This window comes from Arabidopsis thaliana (assembly GCF_000001735.4).
Source record: "Arabidopsis thaliana chromosome 1 sequence".
Lineage (NCBI taxonomy): Eukaryota > Viridiplantae > Streptophyta > Magnoliopsida > Brassicales > Brassicaceae > Arabidopsis > Arabidopsis thaliana.
The window spans coordinates 18,128,409-18,150,283 of NC_003070.9; the positions used below are offsets into that span (position 1 = coordinate 18,128,409).

General features: G+C 35.4%; 6 protein-coding genes, 1 long non-coding RNA gene and 1 other non-coding gene across 12 annotated transcripts; 4 read left to right on the forward strand and 4 right to left on the reverse strand.

The window, feature by feature from the left end:
• Nucleotides 1-115: 115 nt before the first annotated feature.
• On the reverse strand, nucleotides 116-3,114 carry CLE11 (CLAVATA3/ESR-RELATED 11). Its single transcript, NM_148572.3, has 2 exons — nucleotides 2,996-3,114; nucleotides 116-740 (listed from the first exon to the last, which is right to left on the reverse strand). Exon 2 carries the CDS (start codon nucleotides 575-577, stop codon nucleotides 278-280), a length of 300 nt encoding a protein of 99 aa, NP_683413.1. The 5' UTR covers nucleotides 578-740; nucleotides 2,996-3,114; the 3' UTR covers nucleotides 116-277.
• On the reverse strand, nucleotides 3,052-3,270 carry AT1G07527. The gene has a single exon (NR_139262.1). It is a non-coding gene; the product is annotated as an other RNA (long non-coding RNA).
• Nucleotides 3,271-4,136: 866 nt separating this feature from the next.
• On the forward strand, nucleotides 4,137-5,609 carry AT1G49010 (Duplicated homeodomain-like superfamily protein). Its single transcript, NM_103794.3, has 2 exons — nucleotides 4,137-4,730; nucleotides 4,851-5,609. The coding sequence occupies exons 1-2, from the start codon at nucleotides 4,306-4,308 to the stop codon at nucleotides 5,368-5,370; spliced, it is 945 nt and encodes a 314-aa protein (NP_564537.1). The 5' UTR covers nucleotides 4,137-4,305; the 3' UTR covers nucleotides 5,371-5,609.
• Nucleotides 5,610-6,119: 510 nt separating this feature from the next.
• On the forward strand, nucleotides 6,120-6,904 carry AT1G49015 (DPP6 N-terminal domain-like protein; the record flags this gene model as incomplete). The annotated part of the gene is made up of 3 exons (NM_103795.1): nucleotides 6,120-6,169; nucleotides 6,242-6,293; nucleotides 6,323-6,904. 3 exons carry the CDS (start codon nucleotides 6,120-6,122, stop codon nucleotides 6,902-6,904), a joined length of 684 nt encoding a protein of 227 aa, NP_564538.1.
• Nucleotides 6,905-7,189: 285 nt separating this feature from the next.
• On the reverse strand, nucleotides 7,190-7,261 carry AT1G49020. Its single transcript has one exon. It is a non-coding gene; the product is annotated as a tRNA-Asp (tRNA).
• A 996-nt stretch (nucleotides 7,262-8,257) lies between these two features.
• AT1G49030 (PLAC8 family protein) lies at nucleotides 8,258-9,672 on the forward strand. Its single transcript, NM_103796.4, has 4 exons — nucleotides 8,258-8,689; nucleotides 8,782-8,853; nucleotides 9,041-9,253; nucleotides 9,353-9,672. The coding sequence occupies exons 1-4, from the start codon at nucleotides 8,386-8,388 to the stop codon at nucleotides 9,436-9,438; spliced, it is 675 nt and encodes a 224-aa protein (NP_175332.1). The 5' UTR covers nucleotides 8,258-8,385; the 3' UTR covers nucleotides 9,439-9,672.
• On the forward strand, nucleotides 9,569-10,723 carry AT1G49032 (uncharacterized protein). 2 transcript variants are annotated; one of them, NM_001333363.1, is made up of 2 exons: nucleotides 9,569-9,661; nucleotides 9,755-10,652. In NM_001333363.1, exon 2 carries the CDS (start codon nucleotides 9,907-9,909, stop codon nucleotides 10,078-10,080), a length of 174 nt encoding a protein of 57 aa, NP_001319179.1. In that variant the 5' UTR covers nucleotides 9,569-9,661; nucleotides 9,755-9,906; the 3' UTR covers nucleotides 10,081-10,652. The 2 variants fall into 2 exon arrangements, with proteins under 2 accessions (NP_001319179.1, NP_001117457.1); NM_001123985.2 differs by lacking the exon at nucleotides 9,569-9,661 and having other exon boundaries at nucleotides 9,761-10,723.
• A 42-nt stretch (nucleotides 10,724-10,765) lies between these two features.
• On the reverse strand, nucleotides 10,766-20,611 carry SCD1 (stomatal cytokinesis defective / SCD1 protein (SCD1)). 4 transcript variants are annotated; one of them, NM_180628.4, is made up of 31 exons: nucleotides 20,245-20,611; nucleotides 19,646-19,739; nucleotides 19,205-19,406; nucleotides 18,830-18,971; nucleotides 18,552-18,652; nucleotides 18,370-18,433; nucleotides 18,113-18,226; nucleotides 17,814-18,031; nucleotides 17,643-17,697; nucleotides 17,485-17,559; nucleotides 17,063-17,258; nucleotides 16,624-16,747; nucleotides 16,500-16,554; nucleotides 16,354-16,398; nucleotides 16,091-16,166; nucleotides 15,802-15,875; nucleotides 15,665-15,715; nucleotides 15,259-15,416; nucleotides 15,112-15,159; nucleotides 14,566-14,623; nucleotides 14,369-14,452; nucleotides 13,942-14,200; nucleotides 13,695-13,861; nucleotides 13,056-13,120; nucleotides 12,806-12,929; nucleotides 12,324-12,505; nucleotides 12,160-12,231; nucleotides 11,740-11,900; nucleotides 11,586-11,627; nucleotides 11,307-11,494; nucleotides 10,776-11,106 (listed from the first exon to the last, which is right to left on the reverse strand). In NM_180628.4, the coding sequence occupies exons 1-31, from the start codon at nucleotides 20,416-20,418 to the stop codon at nucleotides 11,011-11,013; spliced, it is 3,564 nt and encodes a 1,187-aa protein (NP_850959.1). In that variant the 5' UTR covers nucleotides 20,419-20,611; the 3' UTR covers nucleotides 10,776-11,010. The 4 variants fall into 4 exon arrangements, with proteins under 4 accessions (NP_001320175.1, NP_850959.1, NP_001185177.1 ...); NM_001333364.1 differs by having other exon boundaries at nucleotides 10,766-11,106; nucleotides 13,056-13,861; nucleotides 20,245-20,588; NM_001198248.1 differs by lacking the exons at nucleotides 10,776-11,106; nucleotides 11,307-11,494; nucleotides 11,586-11,627; nucleotides 11,740-11,900 and adding an exon at nucleotides 11,990-12,094 and having other exon boundaries at nucleotides 20,245-20,573.
• Between the last annotated feature and the right edge of the window lie 1,264 nt (nucleotides 20,612-21,875).

Sequence of the window (21,875 nt, forward strand, 5' to 3'; positions counted from 1 at the left end):
AGAAAAATAATTTATGTTCAGTAAACATCATAACAAGTACTGTATAGGATAATGGAGAGATCTATATCTATAAATATATACAAAATTCGGAGCTATTAATAGATATTAATGAACCCTTCAAATCAAGAAACCATCAACAATATGATGGTAACGTCAATTTAATACACTTACACAATATTTAATCATGATATATCCATGCTCATGTATGTTGTCGTAACAAAAATATTAATCCAAAAACGCAACAAAAATCTATTGAAACAAGTCAAAAACCTTTTAGCTAGTGATGCAAAGGGTTTGGACCGCTAGGTACCACCCGTTCCTCATCATTGTACCAGAAACCGTTTTCTTTTACAGTCAGGCTTGGACTTTGACGTTGCCGTTGAGTGCGATCTTTATTCTTGAGAAACGGAGTAAAATCAAAATTACTTGCTAGAATTCTCTTATGGCCTAAACTATTAATGCCGGATTTAAGCTTGTAAGAAGTCGTAAAAGCAAAAGAAATGAGAAGGAAAACAAACAACGCAGAGAGTAGAGAGATGTGGAAGAGGAAACTACACGGCTTAGGTTGTTTCGTCATGGCCTTGTAGCTAGAGAAGAGTTTGATGAAGGTGAAGAAGCAAGAGAGGTCATGGAGCCAGAGAGAGAGAGAGAGAGAGAGAGCAAGAAAGAGATAAAGAGAAATGATTAGAGAAAAAAGGTTTGAGATTTTATGATTAAAAAGGTGTTTCTTTTTTGTTAATCTCGAAGAAATTACAGCTTGAGCGGAGTTTTATATAAGTGGGAATAATTAATAAAGTACATAGTAGTTTAATGAAAATTTCAAATTATGATATAGAGTAATACGTACTAATTTCATATTTGGCACATATGTATGGGGTTTGAGTATTGGATTTGTGAAAAAGGTATGAAAATGAGGGAAAGAAGAGAGTAAAAAAGGTTACTTTACGTTCAAGGAAGAATGGAGGTGGAGTGGTACCATTTTTAAAAAAAAAAGCCAAATAGTCAAAGTTTTGAATGTATTTGGTATGACCTACTGTTATTGGAGGTTGGGCACATTTTTTAACCTTACATCTTCAATTTATACTATACTTATTTGTTACATAAAATAAAGATTGTTTCGATATACGGGTTCGAAATAAGCCGAGAAATGCTCAAAATTAGTTTTTGTGCTACTTAGTAAATAGGACAAATTAGATTCGAATTAACTGAGCTGTCTAAATAAAGTTTGAGTAGTCCGACGTTTTGATATCGTCGCCATAATGCACGGTGGTAGTTGACTTGATGATGACTCTGATATTCCTTCTTTTTTTCCTTTCTTTTTGTTAGTTAATGACTTTGATATTCGGTTTATATTATTTAAGATTTCATTTCATCAAATATTAATTGAATGATGTTTAAGAAATTAGAGAGTTAAATATCTATTGCATATATGTCAGTAGAATACTACTTGTTTTATTTTCTTTGTCCTTTTTTGGTTGTTGGCAAAAATGGTTTTTCTTTGTTCGTTTGTAATAATCTCAATAGTAACAATATATATACTAGTAATTATCAAATCCATATAGTGATATACGCGAAGCAAATGAATCAGCGGTAGATGAAATCTCTCGTTTGAATATTTGATATTTGACTAAGATTGCGGGGATACATATAGTACGCATGCATGGATGTGAAAAACACGCAAATGTCGCGTTGCACCGGACATTTTCTTAAATTGCACTCTAACATTCTCATATCCTAAACTTTAGGCCTTATTTTCTTATTAGAGTATGTATTTACAATATTTACTTGATTATTCTCATAATTGACATATTGAAATTTGAAGCCCACAAAAAACAAAGCTTCTATAGTTCTTCTTCCGTACATTACGTTAATTTGATTCATTCCCAGCTGTAACACAATGATATATATTCGGAACTATATAGTATAATCATCCGTACAATATTGGATTATAATTTAACACATACTGTCTATGGGCCTATAAAGGCGGATAGGCCTGGACACGAAGCAAATATCCGGAAAAATTGTGATATTTGTTATTTGATTCGTTTTAATCGAATACTTGATTTTATGATTTGCTTTGATTCGAAACTTTCCGGATATCCGGAATTTTGAATATCCGAATTTTTTTGTGATATTTGCGGATATCTACTTTGATACGTATAAATATTAAAAAAATATGTAAACTATATAAGCATATCAGATATTCAAAATTTTTATTTAACATACTTTCAAAATAAGTTATAAATACCAAATATAACCTTTGTTGTTATTACCGGTCAACAAAAATGTTATCAAACTAATTCCAAAAACTAAAATCCGATAGTTTAATTTTGATGTCATTGATCAAAACACAACATAAAAAAAATGATAAAACAAACATCTTAACATAAAAACATAAGGTAGCAACAATACACAAACTATTTATGATATCTACATATAGATATAACTATATATTCTAATATATATCAAAAGATACGGATCAAAGCGGATATTCGATTTTAAAAAAGACAATATTTGCTATTTGATTCGGTTTTTACGAATACTACATTTTCATATTTGCTTTGGTCCAAAATCTTACGGATATTCGGATTTTTTGAATCAAATCAAATCGAATACCGAATCGAAGCGGATCGAACGAATATTTTACCCAGCCCCAATAAAGGCTATAACACACCTTGAGAAAGTTCAAATTCCTCAAGACATAGAAAGTAGCTAAAATATTCAAGAAACGTCTCCAACAAAAGCCCAAATATTAACAACTGGAAATATAAAAGGTTGTCTACAAAAAGCTAGCCAGCAATTTTTCAATGAATTAAGTACCCGTTAAGTTGATTTTTTCACATATTTTGATTCATTTACACTTTTTTGTTGTTGTCTTATAGAAAGTAAAGTATCCGATTCATTTAGACTTTTAAGTGTCCATATATATATGGTGTGAGATCTCACAATTCAAAAAAAACTTATTATTGAAGTGAAAGATGGTAAGAACTTTAACAAAAAAAAAAAGAAAAAAAAAAAAAGATCGTACCTTAGTGACTTGGGTGGGGTGACATACGCAGGGAAGCCTAACAGTCAAGCTCCTTATCGCGAAAGGCCCATTACCTTCCAAAGACAAATTCTGGATCAGATGACCATTATATATACGAGCTTATTTGGAAGAAAATCTTCATTCAACAACCCATCTATTAATTTCCACCTATTATTTAAAAGAGAGATGAGAAATGACGTAAAAAAAAAAAAAAAAACGTTTTTCTAGCTCTAGAAATTTATAGATGGGTTGTTGAATGAAGATTTATCATTTTATGTATTCGATACTATGTTAAATAAATTTCTTTAATCGAGTTTGTTTTCATGCATGTTCTATTAACAAGTATGTAGATCTTGGAAAAAGAAAATATTTTGATCTTGATAAAATTCTTTTTCAAATCTCGATTAGTTTATTGTTTTTCCGAATTTTGCATTTATACTATTTATGTGATGTTCGTTTGTTAGTCGTTGGCGACCGCGACCAAATGTTGTTCGTATGGAAGTCGCTGGATATAGCGACCTGCGATTATAATTTTTGGTCGCTATTTATCTTTACGACTGATTATAAAACGCGATGTCTGAATTCAGTAAACTCGGCGACGGTATTGTTTTACATTCTTTTACATTTTAAAACTCTATTATTTACATTCTCTATTAATTATAATGATGCTCACTAATATAAAGTTTTAAAATGTGATCAATTGTTTCAAACTGCATTTGTCTTAACAAAATTCAAAAAAAAAATATAAATTTTTTGAAATAAATGTTTTATAAATATCAAAAGGTAAAGCTACACTAATCTTTTGCATTGTATTCGAGTAATATAAATCGAAATGACCAAAGTCTCTAAAGAATGAATAAGGATCAAATTTCAAAGAAAAGTGAAGAGTAATCGTCAACTACAAGAATCTTATCCTATGCGTACTCTTTCCTTATGAGTGACACAATAGAAAACAAACCCAACTGATTGATCCTTGTGAATAAGATAAAGTCCCAATCAACCTCTTACTTATCCTGCGCATATGCACTGTCCTCTATACTATCATGCGCATATACAAATGTCCATTCTTATCATGCGCATATACAAATGTCCATTCTTATCATGCGCACCTCAACTTAATACCAAACAAAAAAAAAAGTTTCACAAAACTCCAAAAGGTAAAGAATCTGACCCATTCACATATGCGTTTCAAAAACACTATCATGTCCACCACACGATTAAACCAAAGAGAAGAGAGAGAGAGAGAGAAACAGAGAAGAAAAGATTGAAGCAATCGAATGGAGAGTGTGGTGGCAACATGGAGCAGAGAAGAAGAGAAAGCATTCGAGAACGCAATTGCGTTGCATTGTGTAGAGGAAGAGATAACAGAGGATCAATGGAACAAAATGTCGTCAATGGTACCAAGCAAAGCCTTAGAAGAAGTAAAGAAACATTACCAAATCCTTTTAGAAGATGTCAAAGCAATCGAGAATGGTCAAGTTCCTTTACCTCGTTATCATCACCGCAAAGGTCTCATCGTAGATGAAGCAGCAGCAGCAGCTACTTCTCCTGCCAACAGAGACTCTCATTCCTCTGGATCATCTGAGAAGAAACCAAATCCTGGCACCTCCGGGATAAGTAGCTCCAATGGAGGAAGAAGTGGTGGCTCGAGAGCTGAGCAAGAGAGAAGAAAAGGGATTCCATGGACTGAAGAAGAGCATCGGTTTCTTCTTCTTCTCCTTCATCTCCATCATCTATCCATTGATATTATTTAGACTTAAAAGAGTGAAAAAAGATTTGGAAGATTCTTTACCTTTATTGAATACTCTGTTTTGTTTGGAAGGTTGTTTCTTTTGGGTTTGGACAAGTTTGGGAAAGGAGATTGGAGAAGCATTTCAAGGAACTTTGTGATCTCAAGAACTCCAACACAAGTTGCAAGTCATGCTCAAAAATACTTCATCAGGCTTAACTCGATGAACCGAGATAGAAGGCGGTCTAGCATTCACGACATCACCACTGTGAACAATCAAGCTCCTGCGGTTACAGGAGGAGGACAACAACCGCAAGTGGTTAAACATAGACCAGCTCAGCCACAACCACAGCCACAACCGCAACCACAACAACATCATCCCCCAACAATGGCTGGATTAGGGATGTATGGTGGTGCGCCAGTGGGACAACCGATCATCGCACCACCTGATCATATGGGTTCAGCTGTTGGAACACCTGTGATGCTTCCACCTCCAATGGGAACTCATCATCATCACCATCACCATCATCTTGGAGTTGCTCCTTATGCTGTACCGGCTTATCCGGTACCGCCATTACCGCAGCAACATCCAGCTCCGTCGACAATGCACTGACTGAAAACAATACAGTTGGTATTAAAACTGACATATATTGTACTGAAAACTTGTGTACATTCTCAAATCGAATAGCGAAACTGCGGCAAATAATAATGTACAGCAGAGGAATCTGTTTTTCCATTTCAAATCTATGATTTTCTTCTCAATATATTTCTTGAAACAAAGGCCTATAGGAGGATTTCATATTCAGACAGTAGAGAGAAAGTTGAATAGAAGTATACATAGATACAACAAACAAAACATATTAAAGAGTCATAGACCAAGTGTTGACTAGAAAATTTCACCAAAAAATACTAAAAGTAGCGTAGCATGTTACTATGTAGCTGCCAAAATTGAAGTTTTATAATCTAAGAGGTGAGATAATGGGGTCTCAAGTTTATACTTATCAGAGAAGATCTCTTGTAACTGAAAATAGGCATGATGAAACCAATTGAGCAATTTGTTTGCAAAATACATAACAAAAACGTAGAAGCACAGGCCAACCTGATCTCTTATTCCAGGGAAAAAAAGTAACCAAGTCCAAAAATATGATAAGAAGAGAAGTAAAGATTCAATAATGTAAAATTCTTACAAGAGGTTAAGAATGGTAAAAACTTTTCAAGTGCCAAACTGGTGACAGACGAGAGATTCCATAGATCATCGTTGCTTCTCTACTTCCAATCTCATTTTGATGCAAAGTATTCTTATTTGCATCCAAATTGCAGGAACCCTGGTTAAGAATCTTTGATGTGAGAACTGGGAGAATAATGGCTGGAGTAGATGGTCATGTTGTTGACAACTCATGGCCTATAATTAGGTACTTTCTTGAATTTCCTTTGAATAGAATTCTTAATACATTCATTGACATAACCTCTCTTTTTTTCCTTAGATGGGCTGGGGGAAAAGATGATAAATACTTTGCCACACTTATCAAAAACACTGTATCTGTTTATGAGACTAAGACTTTCAGACTGCTACGCAAGAAGGCGCGGCTGTGAATTTTGATGATGTTGTGGGCATGTCTTGGTCTCCTACTGAACCAATCCTTTCACTGTTGAAAGGGGATGTCAAGAACCAGCCTAAAAAGGTTGTTTTTCTGCAAATACCGGGCTATGTGGAGCTGATGCACAAGGATATTCTCAGCGTTAGCGACTGTAAGATGTACTGGCAGAGCAAAGGAAAGTATCTTGCTGTCCAAGTTACTCGACATACGTGCTCTCTGTTTGAGCTTTTCCGCTTCAATAAGGTACAAGGCATTACCACCGAGGCTCTTGAAGTGGATGAGAAAATCCTTGCTTTCGCGTGGGAGCCGAGCGGTCACAGGTTTGCCGTGATTCACGGAGATCAATCAAAGCCAAATGTCAGTTTCTATTCTATGGAGACACCCCAAAACCCTGGAAAAGTTTCAAAGCTAGCTACCTTTGACGACAAGGAAGCTGATGCTCTCTTCTGGTCGCCAAGAGGCAAGCACATCGTTCTCGCTGGTTTGAAAGCTGCTTCAATGGCCATCTCGAGTTTTTCGACGTGGATAAGCTTGAGATGTAGTAGGTAGTAGGTATACAGTCATGAGCATGAGCAAGCTCTTGACAAGATATATGACCAGACGAGGAGTGACCGTAGTGTTGCGAAGTCATCTTACTGTTTGTTTTCAATAAATGCATCTCCAGTGAGACAATGAAAAAAAACAGATGCCAAAATCCCTCGTCAATGAACCAACAAGAGTATTAAGGGAAATTAACTTACTTTGAGTTGATTAAAAGTTTAAACTCAAACAACGCGTTTGGGCCTCTTACGGCCCACAATGATTTCAGCTGCTTCAAAAAAGTTGGGAAAAAAACGCCGTTGCCGGGGATCGAACCCGGGTCACCCGCGTGACAGGCGGGAATACTTACCACTATACTACAACGACTTTGATGTTCCTTGATCCTTCACTAAGGATATTCAACTTTTTAACTTCTTGCAGTTATTCATTGATGGATTTTAATAGAATTGAAATTCAACAATAATGTACTGTTATTCATCTAATGATTCTAAATCCAGCTTTAAAATCTAGTGTTACTGGAGCTTATCTTTTTAAATCATGCTTAATAGATTTTAAAGTTTGTTGTTATTCAATTAAGATTTTAAATAGTTTATTAAAATTCAGTGTTATTCAAAACTAAAAGACTTGTAAAATATTTGTATATTAATTTATTTGAAATGAAACACTTTTGGAGTTTCATGAGTAAATCATTAGAATCAAAATCCAAGATATACTCCAGAGATTTTGAAATCCAAGCAAACATATTCTTAAAAGCAATATGCCAATATCAGGAAGTCAATCATCTAAACTTTAAATAATAGATTTTAACTCCATAATTGAATAACACCACCTAAATATATTAACCTTCTCAAGTCCTTAGCTTGGATCATAACACATTGGCATAAGTCAAAAGTCTTTTAAGCAAACAAAGAAAGCCATGTGCAGCATAGACAATCATGTTTAGCATTATCAAATGGGAAGTATCATTTTCCATAGTCAATACCAATTTATGTTTTTTTCCGACTTATAGATTATAAAAGTTCCCACCACCAATAGAAGTCAACAAGGTTACGAAGTCAAATCCTTTTTGTTTTATGATACAAGTAAATAAAACTAATTTGCGGATATAACTTAAATCGCATTCAATTTTGTTGCATATAGAATGTAGGTTAGATATATTTACATTTTCGCGAGAATGATATCAATCAACTCATAGGTCCATGTTCCAAAGAACCATGATGACAGATAGAGCTAGTTTCATTTATAAGATAAACGAATCAGAATTTTAATTCAATCGAATTTTTTAATATACGACATGGCAATGTTGTATTATAAAATAAAAATGCAAGATGTAACGAAATTTTCAAACTAGTTCAAATTGCACAGGAATCATCAACCTTTATATAAACCAAACCTTCATTCTAAATCTTTTCCACACAAAAAAAAGAGAAGGAAAAGGTTAAAACCTTTATTTTCAAACCACCCTAATCACTTCTCTTTGGTTTACAAAAATGGGTCGACCAGACCAAACTCCGAGCCCGAGGATGAACAATAACTTTAATCCGGTCTTTCATGCACAATCTGAACAACCGGTTGACGAGAAACGGGTTCTGCAAGCTGAGCAGATATATCCCAACAACGGTGGAGTGGTTAACCAACCAAACCAAGTACCGATGAGACCTGGTCCACCTACGTATATCAATCAAAGTGCAACATTTAACCAACCATATGGAGTATCAATGGCCGGACCGGTCCATACACAGCCATCGAACTGGACTTCAGGTCTATTTGATTGCATGAACGACGGCGAAAATGGTTAGAATTCAAAATTTTGAATAATTCTATCTTGAAGGTCCATCCTTACATTGCAAAATGATTCTTCTGTATTCGTTGTGTTTTTGTATTAGCTCTCATCACATGCTGTTTTCCATTCGTCACGTTCGGACAGATCGCAGAGGTTATCGATGAAGGAGCGACCAGTAAGTATACATTATCTTTTACATTCAATTCAAGAAAACAAAAGTATACAAAATCGGTTTTTAGTATGTGCAATTGTTGCATTTGATACTGTCATGTATACATATATTTTGATAGGTTCAATAATTATCAATGTAGCATGCATAAACATATATTATGTACGTTTAAGTATATATGCGTATGTTGCAGGTTGTGGGACGGCTGGAATGTTGTATGGGTTGATATGTTGTTTGTTTGCGATACCGTGTGTGTATACATGCACATTCCGGACCAAGCTCCGAAGCAAGTACGGGTTACCGGATGCTCCAGCTCCAGATTGGATCACTCATTGCTTCTGTGAATATTGTGCTCTTTGCCAAGAATATCGTGAACTCAAGAATCGTGGCCTTGACCCTTCCATTGGTAAACCAACAAGCTCTTAGATCTCTTTAAAATAAATATTCTAAATAATGGGTTTTAGAAATGATTAATTTGACTTATTGCATATCTTGGTGTATTTAGGATGGATTGGGAACGTGCAAAAGCAGCGAATGGGTCAGCAACAAGAGATGATGGCTCCTCCAATGGGTCAACGAATGATGGGTTGACTTTGATGACTATTTTTATACCAACATGTTTCTCTTAATAAACTTGCTATTCATTTGTGTTTTCTTTCTTTCTTAATTTGTACCAAAACATAAATGTCAATGAGGCTTCGTTTTTCGTGAGTGGGCATCAACTACTATGCTACAGTTCTAATAATTATCATAATATTAGTGAGAACCAATTTTCTCAATCTTTTCTTTTGAAAACGAAATCATGATCTTGAGGGTATTGTGATAAAACCAACTTGATATTCTTTTTAAATTCCAAATTATTATTATTTATGTATTTATCTTTTTCATATATATTCTGTATTTGTAGATAAACTCGTGAATGAAAAATCTAATAAGTTAAGGACCCCTCTCTCTCTCTTTTCTGTCTAGAGAGAGAAGCTTTTATCTTTCATCGCCGTTAACAGGGCTATTCCGTTGCCGTGTTCTTGCCGTCAACATGATTTTTTCATTGCCGTAGACATGGCTTTCCGTTGCCGTGTTTTTATGTCGTCGCTTTTGTTAGGTGTTGTTTGTTTGCTTCCAATAAAGGGGAATTGTCTTTCGTCTCTGTCTTTACAGAGTTTTATGAGAGATGACACACCTATCTTATATGTTTATAGTTTATACAAGTGTTTTTATGTTTGTTGGATTTGAAGCGAAGCTTAACCATCTTATGGTGACTTAGATCTATTTAGAACCTTTAGTTGGTGGCTTTTCTCCGGATCGTCATGTTGGGTATACGGATTACTGAAATTTCAAGGATAGTTTGCAAATAAAATTGAAGAAAAGAAAGAAATTTCCTTCGCGATTTTAAGATGCCTTTTAGCCGTGATTTCAATTGTTCGGAGTTTTGATTCGTTTTGCAACCAGCTTTGTCGGTGAAAATCAGAAGAATCAATAGTCGAATTTCAGTTATCGGCAATGATTTTCTTCACCAGAATCAGCATCTTAGATGGCGGTGGTGATGTCGGAAAGCTTTTAGAATTTTCATCCAACACGTGTACCACTGTTGACACGTTTGTTTGGGAATGAAACTAATGATAAACTTTCTTCAAGTTGAAGCAATATATTGTGTGGGCCTTTATGGGCTGTAATCTGTTTTGTAACCCATGTTGTTATGAATAAAATCCTAATCTTGCGAGAAAAAAAAGAAGAAGAAGATAAACTCGTCAAAAGACCCAATTTATCTCTTTCTCACAAGAAAATAATAAGTATAACCATTAAAATTGTGTATAACAAGAGATTATTTGAGCATTGGAATCTTCCATTCCAAGATAAACTTAAAAGTAAATGTAACATGTCTATGGAAGATGAACATACTTTTTATTAATGATCAGCTCAAATATCTGGATTTCTAAATTTTGACAGGTCCTTACATTTAATCGAATCTCATTTCATACATTTTAAAACGCCAAAGTTTATTAATTAGTGGATTGATCAAAACAAGAATCACTGAGAAAACATATATAAAAGAAAATCAAAATTTTCTTAAACCACATATCTCAAAGAACATAAGCAAACATACAAGGTAACAATAACACATACTCTTAAAAATACACAAAGAAAAAGTTGTGGAAGACATAATCAGATGTTGATGGTGGCATCCCACAGCCGGAGAACTCCATTTCGGCCACCGCTACATATCCGTTTCCTCTCGAGATCTGACGCAACACATCTCACCTGAATCATTAAATCCGAGATTCAGTTTCAGTGAGAATGACACATACTAGCCGAAGTTGTAGAACACAATGATTAATAACTGTGTGGTCTTATCATACTACTTTGAGGGTGTTACAGGATCTCATAAGACTTATCAAACCGCATGACCAGAAAAATTTAGAGCAACTATCCAACTAATATGAAAAGAGGGAGGGTCGTACCACGGCGGCTGTTCTTTGTGGTACTCTATAAAGTTGCCAGCCTGAGACTTTGGTTCCGGCGTTAGAAGGACGATGGAAAAGAGACATTGAGTTATCTGCTGCTCCAATGCCTAACCAATTTTCACCAGCGTTGATTGATAGTATAGAAGAACTATGGAGTGTTATGTTTTTCACGCATTTAATGCCGCCTATAAACCAAGGAAACAAAAATATTAACGGAATGGTTGGTGCAATAGTTGATAATTGTGTTTAGATCCAGGTTAATAATGAGATTCTCACCTTCGTCATTTTCCCAAAAGCGTAGCAACCCATCCGCCGAGCCTGCAAGAAAATAGACAGCAACGCACTAACGTAAGCTTTGATGTTATTTTGTGAAAAAGATGCTACTTAATAAATCTTTTGAGAACTGATGGTAGATGAAATCAGCATGGACCTGTGATTATTCCTTTGTCAAACGGGGAGTATTCAACAGATTGTACTGGCCCAGCATGGCATGCCAAAACAGCATCGCATGATCCTCTGGAGACAGACCACACTCTTGCTGTCCAGTCATCACTTCCAGTAATCAAGGTATCTTCGACCATTCGAATTGATCTGCAGAATTGACACAGTTTGATCAAACAAGTTGCAGATTCTGAGATATTATAATATCCTACAACAATTTAAAAAGTAATAAATAAATGGTTAATATCAATCAATGCCATAATACGATGAAGCAACCCTACAACCTGCAGATAGTCCATTATAAAATAAACTTGTAACGGAAGAAAAAGCCATACGTATATTGGCTTTGTATTTATTTTTCGATCACAACAAAAAGAAACATGTTGTGCAAGATCAAGGGAAGGCTCACCGTATCCATTTGGTATGCCCTTTCAGCTTATGCATTTGCTTTCCTGAACGAATATCCCATATATTTGCAACCCTGATAATTATCCAATCATTATAGTTGAATCCGTGAGTGACATTCAATACAGCAAATCCATTTGTTACTTATGAGTAATATAGCATACATACGTATCTCTGCCAGCAGCAGCCAAGATTCCTGTGGAGTCATCATATTCTAGTGAAAGAATGGCACTAGAGCATCGGCCAACAGTTGCAACACACATATCGGTTCGAACGTCCCACATCTTAACTGTTCCATCATGTGCAGCAGTGAGGACACGTTCGCCTGAAAGCATCTTGACACAACTTACCTGCAGAATAGTTTTGGATGTAGCATACAGTCAGAAAAAAGGTAAGTCACCATAAGTATCGCTTCTTCTTTGGTGCCTTATGAGTTATGACTGACGGATAGTTAATAATTGGTCAACAATAGTAACTTAACAAATTCAAATTGTCGTTGAACATTCTGTCAAATGGGATTCTAATAACTGATAGTTATATGTTTATTTAATTATGTCCACGCCTATATGTTTATTTTGTGTTGACCATTAATACTTCCCACTCATGAACTGTGTACTAATGACAGAAAAACACTAGAATGTAGTGGAAACCTGTGAATCATGGCCTTTCAGTTCTTCTAGAAGTTGAGTTGTCTGTTTGTCCCATACGATCACAGATAGATCATCTGATCCTGAAACTATCTTTCCTCTGTCAGAGCTTATAGCACGCACGGTTCTACATCAAAAGTTGAAAAGAAAACAAGAAAGGAAGCGCTGTTAAAGAAACCACCACATATGAAAAATTAACAAAAAAAAACATAACTCCCGAGAGCCATCAAGGTGAATAAGAAATAGTGTATACCCAGTATGTCCTTTCAAAGTTGCTCGAAGTTCAGAACCACGCAGACTTGGATCCCAAATTTTAACCTGCTCAAATTCAGGAAGCAACCAAAAGGGGATGCTAGATTGTCATTACCATTCTGTATTAAGGTTTACCTCGATCTAAATTTCAAGAAATGAAAGTGTGAAAGACTACAACATCCTATTTAAGAGCAAGCTCATCATCTCTTAAGTGAAAACTTTTCAATCAATGACTATCTCCATAAGAAGTTGACACATTGCACAGGAAAAGAAGCAGCATGCGGGTTATTGTTCCAGTTCTACTTTGGCAAAGTTATTCTTCCAAATATTCTAATTTACTATATCCACGACTGTGGTAACAATAAAAGCAAAATAATTCACTTAATCTAGATAAGAATTAATAGCAAATGAGCGAACTACCCTTTGACCCTCTAAGTAATGATCTTTAGGCCTAACAGATAGTGAATGCAACCATCCTTTAGATATTTAGATCTAATATAATATAACACTCTTTATGTGTTCTCAATGTAGATATCAAGAACATTTATAGGTGCAAAGCAACGTCAACTAGATGATTAAAAAACTGATGAATGAAAAATAACCATATAAACATTTTTCCAATCAAGCATTTTATACCGACCAGACAGTCTGTACTACCGCTGATAAAGAACCCAGCATCCTCGCGATCGCCCACAAGATCACAGACTTCCCTTCTTGTCACAGAGTGCAAGGCAGTGACAGCACCACCGTGACCCTTCAGAACACGTACATTGGTCTGAATTTTCTTCTGCGCAGCAGCAGTTATGTCTGTTTTGCCAAGTTATTGACTTCAGCAACAACAAGCCAGAATAGCAACCACAAAGAAAGAAGAATAATCATGGGTATACCTGAAGATGCATTATCAGATACCCACTTACGAACACGACTGAACGAGTTCGCTCTCGATGCTGTATCTCTGCTAAACATACTCTGAACCCAACTCCTTCCAGAAGCTTCTGAGGGTTGCTGGGTTTCATCAGAGACAGAGACATCTTTTGGACGCGGGGATGGCAACCCAGCAGATATGGCCTGCTGCTTAAATGAAGAAGCACCCCAATAGCCGACACGAAGTTGCTGAACATGCGACAGGAACCCTCTAAGTTTAATCTGAAACAAAATTCAAGATACAACAAAAAAGATATGGACTCAGTTGGTTATGGTTTCCAAAAGCCCAATTAAAAAGCTTGAAGTTTGTAAATGTATGGAGTATAAAGTTAACAAAATCTGTGACATTTCAATAACTGCAGAACGATATGAACAGAAAGCCTAATTTACCAGTAATTTATATCCAAGCTTTTGTTTCTCTGCTATTGTCTCGATCATGTTCCAAGCTTCTGTATCAGGAAGTCCCAAGCCAGCCTTCAAAAGAGCATAAAGTAATGTGAAGACATATTAAATAAAGAGAACTGTAACTATCACATATCAAGAAATGAAGGTAAAGAATAAGTCAACTCTCAAAATAAGAAATTCACCATATGTGATGCCACTATGATTAGTCTGGCTGTGACCAAAGTAGCATAGTTCACAGATCTGAGAAAATACAATAAAGAGTTACACGAATTAGTAATTCCCATGATGATTAAATTAATTGGCAGTATAATGCAAGAGACAATAAGATGATGTATGCTCAACAGGGATAAAATTTCAAGTATGTTGACAACAATGGAAAAGTTGATGAAGCATCCTCTAGGGCAAATCGAAAAAAGATACCGATGAGTGACATGGAAATTACTTACAATCTACGAGCATTACAAATATTTAAAGACTGAAGATCTAAAACATAGACAAAGTAAATTCCTGATCAATCTCTTTTTTTTTCTCCAAAATTTTCTTTCAGCGATCTAGTTAGAGAAACAAACAAGAATTATGGAAACCATTATAAATAGCTCATTGCGAGAGCCAATATATCAAGTATGCTACAGATCGACTTTTATTTTCATCACAAAACGTGATAAGGAGCATTTATACAAACAAACAATTGATATTATCGATGAATACAAAATTTTAAGAAGACTCACTCATTTGCAGGCTGCTCCATGAGATACTCGAAGTAACCTTCCCAAAATCTGTCAAAAAAATTCACAATAAGTCGAATAATCTATTTTCTGAGCAGCACCGAAAAATTCATTAAATTCATAGAGCCGGCAGCATGTTAAATTGCATACCTCAACTCCTCCCAGATGGGTATGGAGATGAGATGACGCTGAACATAGTCAGAGACATTATTGGCATCCTTCTTGAACATTTCTGCAGAAACTTCAAGTGCATCCCGCACTGTCGACAAATCGCTTCTTGAAGCAGCACGGCCCACAGCCATTTTGAGCTGATAACAATGAATAATCATTGTTGAAGAATATCATTGTTAAGTGTTTAAAAGATTTCTTAAACTCCAAATTCAAAAACCCAAAAAAAAATCATTAATGGGGTTACCCAAAGCTAAAAACCTTTCAACAACAGCCAGGACTAATCTGACCAAATCTAAATATGCACAGCTCTCGTGCACGCAATTGAGAAACTGGGAATATGAAGGCCAGTATACAGATAAAACTAGTTAATCGATCATCTACCTACCAATTCTTTGACCGCAATGAACTGCTCCTCGGACAATTGACCATGCCAGCCCTGCAGGAAATAAATCCACTATACAGTAAGGTTGAGCTCAATAAAACTGGCTCAGTATATATATGCCGTACAGTTGCTACGCTTACCGAATACAGATGCTCTCGTATACACTCGATAAAGCCACTCCCACCAATCCCCTCAGCATCAGATTCAATCAGAGCTACATGAGCAAAATTTGGGGTTCAATTTTCAATTGAGAAAACATCAGCTCTCTGGATTTTACAGCAGAGACGGAAACATAATCACAATGGAAACCATTTGGTTAGTATACGGCTGATTAAGCATAACAATTTGGTTCATTCCTTGGTTTACCAATTTCTTGCAGCGGAAATTTTAGTCTACATTTATTTACATTCCCATTAAAATGGAACATACCCAATATTGTGCCGTATTCGAATGAAGAAAGAGGATCTTCATCTGAACCCAGTTTCAGAAGACGGAGCCATAATCCCTGGAAACCACAACAAACCAATAAAATAGTGGCATTAGACTTGATCTTCACTGTTTTTCAATTTGGGTACTGTAGGGGTTCTTTCCTTCACAAAATTCTCAATAGACAAAATCATTCCGAAGGAGAAGTTGATCATTCCAGAAACTTGCAATTGGAATCTCTTAAATACACAAAGAAGAAAAAATACCTGCAACTTGACTTGTATATCCAAGACCATTCGTTCTCTTTCTGCCTGCAAACAGTAGTTACAATATCAGAGCCATGGCACCTCTTCATGTCATATTGATTTGTTTGAAGCCATGCAATAGCAACAGGATTACAAGCAACACTTACAGCCCTCTCCATTGAACTGAAATTGTCTTCTTTGGTGTTCTTCCCTGGCGGTGAGCTACAATTGGAAGATAGTAGAAAATAAGTAAGGGAATCATACCGCTGTTCCAAGCAAATCAGGATGTACCTTGGAGGGTGCCTTCCATTGGATTCAAGAGCCCCGCTTGCTGCTGCAAGGATCTGCTTTCGCTTTTCTTCTTGTTCCTCTGACCGAACACTCGCAGGAAACCTGTCATAGGTATACCTGGTGGCTGACAAAAAAGAATAGAGATAAATCAGAACATGATCCCAAACTCAGTAGACGGACGATTATTCCCCAGAAAAATATAACAGAGTGAAAGAGTCTTAGTACTTTTTCTACTATTATGCATACTACACCAACTTGTAAATTTTGTCTCTTTCCAAATACTGGTGGCCAGCCAAAACCCCCATGAGATTATGAAAAATGGTATACCATCAATTAGATATATTTTCATTCTCGGGAGTTTCTTATAAATGAACAACCCCAATCTCTTATCATTCAGCTTCTGCTATCTAACAAATTCTACCAACAAATCAAAATATACCTGATTCTTCAACTTCTGGCTCGGCTATTGTGATTATTTCAGGCTCCATAGAAGATTTAGGCAGAATCGACATTGCATCTTGACCCCTTCCAACTGCATCTTGTAACTTCTCAAGGAGATTAGTACTCTTCTCATCAGAGCTTAGACGCCTTTCAAGGTAATCGAGGAATGCAAAAGAGCCCAAGAATTGAACCAACTGAAAACAATTGGAAGAGTACCAATAAAAGTAATTATTCAACAGATAAAACGTAACTTAAATTATTCAACATCTTTTGGATGAATAAAAATATGCAGTAAAAACTCGAAAGTAATATGTGAAAAGACGGTTTACCACACTAATTGGAACAATGGATAGTAATGTTGAGTTATGAAATGCAGTAAGTGTAGGTATATGCCTTCCATACATGAAACAGTTAGCTTACCATAGGCTCTGGTGGCTGATTTGTGGAACGAGACCGTCTCTTCAGAAACGCATCAGTGCTAAAAACTTTGTTTTCCTGACAAAAGAATCCGTATAAGTAAGAAAAGATGTACAAAAGGGGTGAATAAATAAAATAAGGAAAGAATAAATATCACATACTATGAAATTGCGGTAGCCACCCAAGATAGATGCAAAACACTTTAAGAATATAACCCTGCCACAGGAAATGGATTTTGTATAACAAAACAAGATAACATGAGAACCAAACAGTTCCCATGGAAAAAGATAATAAATTGTAGGCAATCACAAGACAAGGTTTCCTAAAGTCACCTGAGTTGAAGGTCATGATCCTCTCCCCAAGGTTTGCTAAGGCTTTTAGGGCACTGCTCAACGGAATTACCAAAGCCCTTCAACTGATCAATCGCTACAACATTAGGGTGCAGTAGTTTCAAGATATCGTTTCGCAAAGTGCTGAACTCAGGCTCTGGTATCTGAGGTATCTCTTCAGAAGTAGTAATTTGGTTTATGTCAAGATCCACCACTACAACCTAGAAATGGCAATGTTTTTAGACCAATATAAGGTTGCCCAAATTTTAAAGAGGATAAGTATGACGTAAATTTAGACTCACGCCATCCATAGCAAGATTGGATGTATCGACATCAGAGTGGAGACCCATCATATATGGTGTTGGTGCATCAATGTAGTCTACTCCACTAAAAAATAGTAATGGAATGTAGACTTGCTTCAGAAACATACAACAAAACAAATAATAAAGATTAGAAGAAATATTTTAGTCAGTAGAAATGCATGGGTTAGCATGCTTACAAATGAGTTCATATTTGTTTAAGTGATAAACTGAGATCTCATCAGTGTTCTATGACATACCAGCCATCGAAAAGGATAAATCAAATGACATATGGATTCAGACACCAGAGTCAAAAGCGAATACCTATTGAGATTCACGATGAGGCAAAATTAGTGTGGTGATTGAATAGAGATAGTATGAAATAGTAACTGTTTAGAAAATGTATCTTAAACTCATAATGTCTCTACATAGAGAAACATACTTGTTGGATCGAATCAAAATCCTCCTTTCAACTAGTACAGATGTAAACAGCTTAATCAAGTTGTCGACATCCAAGCATTGTACAAGAGGCTGGAGAGATATCTGCATTCAGTAAAACATGCCAAACGTTACATAAGTTTATTGGAAAAAGTTGAAAGAAGTCAGGGAACAGTCGCCCTTGTAGTTGTCAGGAAATTGGAAATCTCCAACGTTGATACTAAAAAGTAGCCAAGGAAAGGTATTCAAAACAGATTAAGGAGACAAAACCACAAGTCATACATCTGCCTGAGGAAGACTATCCTCTGGAGGTGCTTCCACCGAGAGCAGGCAATTCTCGACAGCAAACAAGACTCTGTCTTTTCCGGGAGTCGGCAATGGCACATTAGATACCATATAGGCGATAATATCCCACAATGGCTTACTGAAAAGGTTGAAGGACACTAACATCAAAGTTCAAACCTAAAAATGGTGTTGTTTTTCTTGTTTTATACAGCAATTCTTTTCAAGAGGGTAAAATCAACACAAAAGTAAATGAAGAACCAATGCAAGCTCCACCCACATATGTTTGCTGAATATATACGGAACAGTAACGCAAGGCATAATTCATGTTAGGTATAGACAAGAAGAAGATGTTTTAAGCGTAGTGGTATATACCAGCTTCCTTCTGAAGAGAAGCAAAGAACAAAAATCTCTTCGAGAGAATTACGAAGAACACGGAAATTGGGGGCATGAGACACAAGACAGATACACTTGTCTGCGTATGTATTCGGCGGTAAGCGATAAGCTTCAATAATATCCTCACAGACTCGATCCCGAAATGCAATGCAACTGACAAATATTTTTGATCCATCACCCTCTGTGCAAAAATTATTAAGATAAAATCAGTAAGAGATCACCCACCACAGTTAAAGCAGGTGTATTCAAAACAAACCAACTTAAATCCAACATGGCAGAGAAACAAGACTAGATAAATGAGTGCAAGACGACTTCTACGCTAAAATAATTCCACTGCAACCGAAACAACATCGCACATAGAGCAGCTACAATGCAAAGCATACAAAACTCCGAGTATGCAATATACGGATAATCACATACCCGTCAAGACTATGGGATAGCTCCGTGGGAAACTTGCAGGGTCACTGGAAACAAAACCAGAAGAATGGAACTCCACCCCAGCAGGAAGAACACACTGTCCAAAAGAAAATGAAGCGTAATCATAAAAATCCGCTTGTTTAATATATCTAGTCTTATCTAACGAAAGAAAACAAACTCTTAAAAGGCTTAACCTAATCAAGCAAGTTAAACTCTTAAACAGATGACTCATTTCACCATGGAGCATCAAAAGCAAACTACAAGCACAAGACCAAAAGCAAAGAAATATAACCACACTTTGAGAGAAATTTCAAAAGCTCCTTATTGGTAGAAGGCAATTCAACTTCAATATTCCAACTTAACTAATCTAGAGACCTAATTAGAGGTACCTAGAAAACATCAATCCAATTCAGCACGTTTATCTCCAGTTAATAACTTCGAAATGCTTCGTTTAGCAAATACAGAAGAAACCTAACAACTAGACAACGCTGATTCCACATTTCATCGCCGTTTAACAACAAAGAAATTACCAGCATGGACCTAAACCCAATCAAAATCCTAATCTCGACGAGAATTACAAAAGATGTTGTGAAAAACTTAACAGTAGGAAGCTGAGGAGGAGGGGCAGGGTAAGGAGATTGATCAGTAGGAGGGAACTGGTCAAGAAGAGCAGGCAAGTAGAATGTTTGCATTCCATGGAATCCAAGATCTCCATCCACGGTTCGCATCTCTGGACCAAGTCCGCACACGACGAAGTACTCGAAGATCCGTCCCATTGTCTTCCTTCGAGATCTAAACTAGGGCTCTAGAGCATGATCTGGATTTCCAAATGGAGATCAATTTTTGGCGGATTTCGCCGATGGTGATGATGATGGAGAAAAGTAGTTGCTTCAATTCGGCCTCCTTTGTTTTTTTGGCCAAGTCGTTCGTGGGAAAATAATCCTACGGGTCGAACGCAATTTGTTTTCCATTTCACACAAATTACAACAATCAAATTTTTGTAGATTTTATTTTATTTTAAAGTTTGCAAAGTAGCAAACTAATAATATTAATTTTAGAGTTAAAAAATAATAATACTATTAACTTTATTTTTTAGGTTACATTTTTTTAAATGTGTTCATATGTTTAATTTTATTTAAGCTTTTAATATATAACAAAAATTAAAACTGAAAAAATAGTAAAACCAATAACCAAACTCTAAAACTAACTAAAATTGCACCCATTTCGGTCTTTTATACTTTATCTTCTTAATTTCTTGTTTTTACAGTTATTTTTTGGAACTTTACGAACTAATTAATATATATATATATATATATATATATATTATTTTCGTCAATTAATATGTTTTTCTTAACTTTTGAATTCTGATATTCAATTTTATTTGTTACTAAGATGACCAAATTATAAAGCAAAACTCAACAAATATTTGAAACTACAAGGGTGGTGCTTCTTTGCTCTTGCCACTGATCCATCTCTTTATTAGCATTAACCCCATAGTATAAATACTACATCTCAGATATTCTTCAAACTAGTAAATAGTAATGCAGGTTGTTGTTTATATTATATGACAAGAAAGAAAGTCCAAGATTTTTTCGGGGTCCTCATACTTTTTCAGTTCATATATCGAAGAGAAAAAAACGAGAGGATTAGAACATCTCCATCAAACCTCAAACTTTTAAATTTTGAAGTTTTTTAACTCCAACAAACCTTAAAACCTTTATTTTTGAGGGTGCATAACACCCTTAAAATCTTTCACATATTTTCATTGAGTCCTTATAGCTTGCATATATCTCACAATAATTCTATTAAATTCAATTATTTCAATTATATTCATATAAATTTAAATACATTAACATCAAAATTGAAATTATTAAAATAAAAAAACATTACATTTAAAAACAATTTTATACAGCAATAATATTATATTTAGAAATTTAACACACATAAAATTAACATTACAATAGTTAATAAATACATGAACACACAAGTTTTATTTTATGTTTCTTTTCTAATTTATATATATTTTTGTATAGCATGTAAAAAATTTTGTTTTTCCTAACATATCTTGTTTGACATAATGTTTTTGAAATGTATGTTGTATAGTTATTTTATGATTACATATTTATTTATTTCTAAATTTTTATCATGTAAATTAAAGTTGTATCATATATTTTTATTGAGTTAAATAAAAGAAATCAAATTGACAGGAAAAAGGAAAAATAAATGTAAAGCA

Coding starts and splice junctions, on each gene's coding strand:
- AT1G49010 (NM_103794.3), top strand. CDS start 4,306: ATGGAGAGTGTGGTGGCAACATGGAGCAGAGAAGAAGAGAAAGCATTC. Junction 4,731..4,850: donor TGGACTGAAGAAGAGCATCG/GTTTCTTCTTCT, acceptor TTTGTTTGGAAG/GTTGTTTCTTTTGGGTTTGG.
- AT1G49030 (NM_103796.4), top strand. CDS start 8,386: ATGGGTCGACCAGACCAAACTCCGAGCCCGAGGATGAACAATAACTTT. Junction 8,690..8,781: donor CATGAACGACGGCGAAAATG/GTTAGAATTCAA, acceptor TTTTTGTATTAG/CTCTCATCACATGCTGTTTT. Junction 8,854..9,040: donor TATCGATGAAGGAGCGACCA/GTAAGTATACAT, acceptor CGTATGTTGCAG/GTTGTGGGACGGCTGGAATG.
- SCD1 (NM_180628.4), bottom strand. CDS start 20,418: ATGGGACGGATCTTCGAGTACTTCGTCGTGTGCGGACTTGGTCCAGAG. Junction 14,201..14,368: donor AGCTTGGATATAAATTACTG/GTAAATTAGGCT, acceptor ATTTTGTTTCAG/ATTAAACTTAGAGGGTTCCT. Junction 12,232..12,323: donor GCTGCTGCTGGCAGAGATAC/GTATGTATGCTA, acceptor GATAATTATCAG/GGTTGCAAATATATGGGATA.
- CLE11 (NM_148572.3), bottom strand. CDS start 577: ATGACGAAACAACCTAAGCCGTGTAGTTTCCTCTTCCACATCTCTCTA.
- AT1G49032 (NM_001333363.1), top strand. CDS start 9,907: ATGGCTTTCCGTTGCCGTGTTTTTATGTCGTCGCTTTTGTTAGGTGTT.